The sequence below is a fragment of the Camellia sinensis genome, unplaced genomic scaffold (assembly GCF_055761805.1).
Source record: "Camellia sinensis isolate YWXY unplaced genomic scaffold, ASM5576180v1 Unanchor3, whole genome shotgun sequence".
NCBI lineage: Eukaryota > Viridiplantae > Streptophyta > Magnoliopsida > Ericales > Theaceae > Camellia > Camellia sinensis.
The window spans coordinates 14680899-14689328 of record NW_028129178.1 but is presented as its reverse complement, the minus strand read 5'-3'; the positions used below and the strand labels follow the sequence as shown (position 1 = coordinate 14689328).

General features: G+C 38.4%; 2 protein-coding genes across 2 annotated transcripts; one reads left to right on the top strand and one right to left on the bottom strand.

Annotated features, from left to right (window-relative positions):
* LOC145816106 (uncharacterized) lies at positions 1–1149 on the top strand. The gene has a single exon (XM_082912347.1). It carries the CDS (start codon positions 1–3, stop codon positions 1147–1149), a length of 1149 nt encoding a protein of 382 aa, XP_082768473.1.
* Positions 1150–1934: 785 nt separating this feature from the next.
* On the bottom strand, positions 1935–2975 carry LOC145816105 (uncharacterized). Its single transcript, XM_082912346.1, has one exon. It carries the CDS (start codon positions 2973–2975, stop codon positions 1935–1937), a length of 1041 nt encoding a protein of 346 aa, XP_082768472.1.
* Between the last annotated feature and the right edge of the window lie 5455 nt (positions 2976–8430).

Genomic DNA, 8430 nt, shown 5'->3' with positions numbered 1-8430 from the left:
ATGGCATCAATGCGACGTCGTTTTAGAATCCAAAACAAGAACATTTTTCTCACGTATGCCCAATGTTCTATTCCTAAAGAGAGATTATTAGAGAAAATTAGAGCGTTGTTCACCACCAGGGGTCCAAATTATGTGAGGGTTGCACATGAATTACATGAGGATGGGCAACCACATCTCCATGCTCTTGTCCAGTTCCCATATCGTTTTCAGACGCAGGATCAACGGTTCTTCGACGTTACACACGATCGAAATAGTCGCCATTTCCATCCGAATGTACAGGGGGCATACAACCATCAGAATGTGCTGGAATACATCTCCAAACACGGGGATTACACGGAATGGGGTGAATTCCGTGAGAGGAGCCGCTGCGCTAACCAGAATAACAAAGACAATATATACCGGGATGCACTTGCAGCCGGCACCAAGGACGAAGCACTAGCAGTGGTACGAAATGGCGACCCAAAATGTTTCTGGTTAAATTATGACAAATTGTCATCAAATTATGACCGGATTTCATTTAATCCCCCATTGCCGTATGTTCATCCATTTACAGACACAGTATGGGTCGTTCCAGCAGCAATACAGCAATGGGTTGCAGACAATATAAGAGATGAAGCCCAAAGACCGCATAGGCCCAAGAGCATTATAATTGAAGGCCCATCTAGAATTGGGAAAACATGTTGGGCCCGGTCTTTGGGACCACATAATTATTATTCAGGCCACATCGACTTGAGGGACCACAAGAACGACGCTTTCTACAACATAATTGATGATGTGGCCCCACAATATTTAAAACACTGGCGCGAGTTTATTGGAGCGCAACGGGACTTTTTTTCAAATTGTAAATATGCCCGCCCAAAGAAAATAACGGGCGGGATCCCAAGTATTATATTATGCAACCCTGGAGCGGATTCCAGTTACAAAGAGTTTTTGGTCGTCGGCGAAAACAACGCCGAACATTTAATCCGGCTCATCAACGCCTTACAGCGGCAAGAAGATGCTCTATTCGCCGGTATGAAAGCGGTTTCCGAACTAGAAACCCAAGCGACGTTGGACATATATTCCGTCGCTGATGTCTGCTACATCACCGCGCCTTCAGAAAATCAGCCCGTGCGTTCTGGTTCTAGATGTGTAGATAATAAAAAATAATTGTAAATTATTATTCTGTAATTGTCTTAATCGCAATAAAATTTGGGCCTTCTCTCTAGTGTCCACTTCTTTCATAGTTTGGTTGGGCCTATGTTTATTGGGCCGCGTTGCTTACTGATGGGCCTATCTCTAGTGGGCTGATGTACCATATGTCTGGGCCTATTTTAAAATAACTAATAAACATTAAATGGGCCTCATTGTTGTAATTGGGCCGTTAGTTTGTTTACCAATTACAGCCCATTTACCCAGCTTAAACCTGCTCAGAAATGGAATTTATTAAGACGCATAAATTCAATAAAACTGCATTTTTATTTAATCATAAAAATTTACATAAATATTGTCCCATCGCCAATATTTTACATAATATGAAAGCTCGTCGAGTACAATGGTCAGTGCGAGACAATAGTTTACAGGGCTAATAATCCCAAAGCTGGATAATTTGATCCTCATCCTGCGTGCAATAAGCTGGGTAAATACAGTCTCCGAGAGGCTTCTGCGACCAGGGGCTGTCAGCCACGTATACATTGTCGCTGTAAACGTCCGGATTCCCAATGCTTTCCGGAGGTTGTAGTTGAACAGGCACTCTATTTTGTACACTCCCTCGTTGCCCGGCATGGAGAAGTCCACTGCTCTGAACCATATCGGGTTCGTCAAAGTGTCGTAGAAGACCCCTGATAGCGTCTTCTCTCTCCAATGGATGTGGTTCGATACATCCGTTGACGTGGAATAACGAACACCCGCATTGGAAGTGGAATATCTTCCTGCGTTGGGCCTTCTTCTTCGCATTATGATGCCTCTTCTTGATTGGCTCTGGCGAACAGGGGCTCGTCGATTGTGTAGAATTCTGCGTTTCGGATCGTCCACGCTTTGAGCCCGGCGTGTTCATGTTTTTCCAAAAACTCTTTGTAACTGGAATCCGCTCCAGGGTTGCATAATATAATACTTGGGATCCCGCCCGTTATTTTCTTTGGGCGGGCATATTTACAATTTGAAAAAAAGTCCCGTTGCGCTCCAATAAACTCGCGCCAGTGTTTTAAATATTGTGGGGCCACATCATCAATTATGTTGTAGAAAGCGTCGTTCTTGTGGTCCCTCAAGTCGATGTGGCCTGAATAATAATTATGTGGTCCCAAAGACCGGGCCCAACATGTTTTCCCAATTCTAGATGGGCCTTCAATTATAATGCTCTTGGGCCTATGCGGTCTTTGGGCTTCATCTCTTATATTGTCTGCAACCCATTGCTGTATTGCTGCTGGAACGACCCATACTGTGTCTGTAAATGGATGAACATACGGCAATGGGGGATTAAATGAAATCCGGTCATAATTTGATGACAATTTGTCATAATTTAACCAGAAACATTTTGGGTCGCCATTTCGTACCACTGCTAGTGCTTCGTCCTTGGTGCCGGCTGCAAGTGCATCCCGGTATATATTGTCTTTGTTATTCTGGTTAGCGCAGCGGCTCCTCTCACGGAATTCACCCCATTCCGTGTAATCCCCGTGTTTGGAGATGTATTCCAGCACATTCTGATGGTTGTATGCCCCCTGTACATTCGGATGGAAATGGCGACTATTTCGATCGTGTGTAACGTCGAAGAACCGTTGATCCTGCGTCTGAAAACGATATGGGAACTGGACAAGAGCATGGAGATGTGGTTGCCCATCCTCATGTAATTCATGTGCAACCCTCACATAATTTGGACCCCTGGTGGTGAACAACGCTCTAATTTTCTCTAATAATCTCTCTTTAGGAATAGAACATTGGGCATACGTGAGAAAAATGTTCTTGTTTTGGATTCTAAAACGACGTCGCATTGATGCCATAACTCACTCTCGATGACGTCACTTACTCTCTCGGATGACGCAAGTCACTCTCTGAAAAACTATACTGGTGGAAGAGAGTTAGGGAGTGAGTTATATAGGTGCCCAGGAGCGTCCCACTAATATTACCTGGGACGCTCCCCCCGCGCCACGTGTCGTCCCCCGATTGGTGCTCCCTTCCGCATTTTGAGGCGTGTTGTCGGCTAGTGTCTCCGCTCCGCGCCCAAATCTGCGGCCAGGATTAAAAATCTAAAAAGGCAAGCGCCGCTCCTAGATCTGCGGCCAGGATTAAAACTCGAAAAAGGCAAGCGCAGGCGGGAATTTTGTATATAAGCCAAAATAATTGGGGGTTTGAATTATTTTGCAAATGGATCGCGGAGATCTAGGCCAATTTCGGCGGTTGATCCATTTACAAACACTGTGTCCTTAAGACAGATTCGTCCTCTCCACGGTGCTTTCAGAATTTGGACGTCTATCTCTCAGGATGAAATGATCTACCACAAACAATAGCAGCACTACAAATTGTTTGCCTTACGAACACACTAAGTGTTTACACTCTTTCTTTCGGAAATAAAATGCAGCAAGATGAAGAATATAATTTGCAGAGGATGGAGTACGAAAAATCTTAGTAAAATCCAAATGGGAGGCTAGTCTATTTATAGATGTTATGGTGGCTTTTCGTTTTGAATTGAACAGGTATGAAACCTGTTAATTCTGTTTGAAAACGGGAAGGGCCCTGTTTGGGTGTGCACTAATTCCAAAACAGTTTATTTCTGTTTGAAAACGGGAAGGGCCCTGTTTGGATGAACAAAAAATCCAAAACAGTTTAATTTGAATTTTGGATTTTATTTTAATAAAAAATAAAATTAAATTCAAATGTTTTTGGCCCAAAAAGATTAGAAGCCCAACCCCACCACGCACCCGCCCGGACGGACGGCGGCGCGCGTGTGGTGATTTTTAGGTCCAATGGGTCTAGCCCATTTTGCCCATAACCTCTCCCTCTAAAACACTTGGGTACCCCTTGGGGCACACCCCAAGTATCTCACCCTAAGCCTTATAAACCCTTTCAAAACTTCCCACCAAATCAATGTGGGACAAGCCAATTTACAACCTTAATGAATTTCCACCAAAACTCCATTTCCATGGAGCACACTTTGGCTTCAATTTCCCATTCACTCGGTAATGGTTTTGAGCAACCAAATATACCACGTGAATCACAACGCGGCATAGAACGCGTTACCACTTTGACCCGAGTAAATCGACACTCGGGGCCCACCTAAAAAATAGACCGAACTTAGGAAAAAATTCTGGTTTTATCCAGAATTTTATAACCATTTCCAACAATAAATACTTCAAACCAAATATTAATTTGTATCTTTAAAAAATACTCTTCATATATGTAATTTATTTAATTATTTGATTCATTTGGAATAGTCTAGGAATGTCAAGCCTGTTCGATTAACTGGTTTGTAGGGTCATGTTGACTTACAAATATATTACACAAAATAGTTCAATAGCAACTTAACTAATTAATTAATTAATAAATAAATTGTGTTGGGTTAATTTGACATGTGTAGCATGTTTAATGTTGGGTTGTAATGGGTAAGCTAGTACTATCTACCAATTTATTTATAACTTATTTATCACTTATATTACAATAAAGAAAATAAATTTACATCTTAACCAAATTAATCTTAGTTGTGTCTCAATTGAGTAAGGTCAATTACATGTATTATTTTTGTTATCATTCTACTTTGTCAACGAGTACACAAGTAAGGATTCAAATGGATATCTTTTCTTTCCTTCCGACTAGCTCTTAGTTTTCTCGCAGATTTAGGGTTCTTATAATGTATTCTCTGCACCTTCTTTTCTATGTGGGTGTAGTAACTTTCCTTCTTCGTGGACTTAGTTAAAAAATTAAATAAGTTGTCTTTCTCTTTTTGTTTCGGAGAGTGGCAAGTCCAAAGGGAAGTAAAAGTCCCCAGTTAGATTTAACAAATTAAACTATTTTTTTTTGTTACATATTAATTAAAGTTAGGATTGTAAAACAAAGAAAGTTGTTTGTGCTCGACTAGTATTTGACTCGTTAAAAGTTCGTTCGATAACTCCTTATGTAATCAAGCCAATTATAAACACATTTTAAATCTTATTAAGTTTTCAAATCAATCTTAAACAACCTATTATCGACTATGCACTATTAAAAAAAATTGCTCGAGCTTGACTCTTGTTCTACTACTTGTTAAAAATTTGTTCAAGATTAACTTGTTATGTAAATAAGCCAAGTTTGATCGTTGTTAAATATTTGTGCACTATAAAAACAAATAAGTTACTCGAGCTCAACTCGTATTTGACTTGTTAAAAATTTGTTTGAGATAAACTTGTTACTTAAATATACCAAGTTTGAATATGCTTTGAAAATGAACAGGTTTTCGAACAAATGTTGAACAAACTATTACTCGTTTGCAACCTAGTTAAAGTCTTTCCCTCATAATATTTTCACTTATGATAGATTATATAACTTTTTATTACCTTTAAATTTACACATATTCCTTATAGATAATCAAACCATAAACAAGCTAAGGGTTACATAGGTTAATACTTAATAGCATACATCTAATTGAACAATTCCATATCAATATTTTGTAGGTCGCATAAAAAATTATCGTCTAGAAAGGTTTGTGGTCTCCATATGTATTTAATTGAACAAATTCTATGTCAATTTTTCTGTCAATCAAATTACCGTCTATAAAGATCTATGGTCTCCATATGTATTTAGTTGAACAAATTTTATGTCAATTTTTTTTTGTTGGTCAAATTACCGTCTAAAATTAAACAAATTTTATGCCAATTTTTTTTGTTAGTCTAATTACTGTCTACAAAGGTTCGTGTTCTTCATATGTACTTAATTGAACGAATTCTATGCCAATTCTTTTGTTAGTCAAATTACTATCTATAAAGATCTATGGTCTCCATATGTATTTAATTGAACAAATTCTATTTCAATTTTTTTGTTAGTCAAATTAGTGTCCACAAAGGTCACTGGTCTCCTCATGTATTTAATTGAATAAATTGTATGTGAGTTTTTTATTAGTCAAATTACCATCTACAAAGGTTCATGGTCTCCATAGATATTTAATTGAACAAATTCTTTTGTTAATCGAATTACTATATACAAAGGTCTGTGGTCTCTATATGTATCCAATTGAACAAATTCTATGTCAAATTTTTTTTGTTAGTCTAATCACTCTCTACAAAAAGTCCATGGTCTCCATATGTATTTAATTGAACAAATTCTATGTGAATTTTCCATTTCTTTTTCTTAGCATTCCATTATTGACTAGCATTCGATTTATGAAGTTTGTTAACATGAGCTATTAAGGTAGATGTTAGTAGGGGCAGCATAAAAAATTATGTCTAGAGGGCCAGGGTGTGGATAAAAAAAATTGAATTAGTTTTAGTATATGATTAATCGAATATAATTTCTTACTTAAACTTTGTGAAAATTATGTTATATTTCATAAGGAGAAAATTAAATAAATTTAACAAGTCATTTTTTTATAATAGTTATTTATTTATTTATTTTTGTACATTATCATAGTTGTACATTATGAAGAAAAGCTTTTATATATAAATGAAAATAGATATTTATATGATGTAACCAAAGACTCCCTAGAAAATAGATATACAGGTAACAACCCGTTCCTAGGAGTATAAAATCATCACAGCCTGGCCTTGCTTGGGCTCATGCAAAAAATCGGGTTGAACCAAGTAGGTCTAGTTCTTAAAAACCTAGTCCCATGCCAAAGCCCAGGCTTAGGGATAATCAGGCTTCGGGTCTCAGCTTGGGCCTGGGCACAGGCTTTGGTCATTTCTCGTTCGAGCTTGATTTTTTTAATTTTTTAATTTCTTTCACCAAAATAGCTTGTAGGTGTCATTGGGCCTAGGCTTCGGGGAGGGTTGAGTAAGAAAAACATGGTCCAAGCTTTAGTCTGAAAGGGTTGGGCTGGATTGGGCCTCGGGCCTAGTCAGGCCAGTTTTGCAATATAAATATATACCATACCTAGATCATAAACAAGACTGACTGTTGGGATACTGTTGGAAGTGTCTTTTGAAGTCAAAGGGTTTTGCAAGTGAAAAATGACCAACACCCACGCTTCTTCTCCGTGGAGCTCTCACTACTTCTACTTTTCATGGGTTGTGAGCCTCATAGAATAGAATCACCCAACCTTTATAGGGAGGACGGGTACCTGTGAGTATAGCAAGATTTGCTATCGGGCCAAACAGTGATGCTTTGGTGTACTTTTCAAGATATTTATTTATTTATTTTTTTTGGATTTTTGGCCGCTTTGGGCTAAAAATACGTAACATTTACTATAAAAATAAATATTATATTTCACAAAAATACATGACAAAAGCGTATATGGTACACACCTTTTAGCATTTACCCTAACAACTTTTGCATGTGATGTCTCAGTCAATTCATAACCTTTTTAGACTATTATGTAGAAAAGATAAAGAGGAGAAATAGAATTTAGTAGTAGGTAACTAACATGAAATATTGTGGGTTAATATATATGTATATATATTTTACTATTATGTCATTTCAATAATAAAGAGAGGCTATGATAGTTAAATTTTTATTTTCTTTATACATTATCATAGTTGTACATTATAAAGAAAGGATTTTATATATAAATGTAAATAAAAAATGACTTAGACCTCCAGTGGGGGTGACCCCCACCACCCCCACTGATTTTTGATTGGCTCAAAAAAAATTTATTTTTTATTTTTTGTTCTCCACTCTTTGACCACCACGTGTATGTGGAGGTGATAGGGTCACCCCCATGTGGGGGTCTCTAGCACTGTTGAAATGTAAATAGATATTTATATGATGTAATCAAAGGCTCCTTAGAAATAGATATACAAATAAGGACCCTTTAGTAGGGGTTTAAAATCATCCCAGCCAGGCCCATTTGACCTGGCCCTGCTTGGGCTCTTGCAAAAAATTAGGCCAGATTGAGTCGGTCTAGTTCGTAACAATCTAGGCCTAGGTCAAATCCCATGCCCAGGTGTAATCGGGCTTCAGGCCTGGGCATAGGCTTGTGTTCGGCCTGATTTATTTATTTAGTTATTTTCACCAAAATAGCTTCCAGCTGTCATTGGGTGTCAAGCAGCTCGGGCTTCGGGCTAAGTAAGGCTAGAAAAAACATGGCCCAAGCCCTAGCCTGGGGGGGTTAGGCCTTGAGCCTGGTCGGGTTGGGTCTCAGGCAGGCATGCATTTTTTTGCAATATATATAGTATGTATGTGTATATATTATATATGATACATGGATGATAAACAAGACTAGCTGTTGGGATGGTGTTGGCAGTGTCATTGGAAGCCAGAGGGTTTGGAAATGAAAAATGATCAACACCCGCACTTCTTCTCCATGGAGCTCCCATTAGTTCTGCTTTTCAT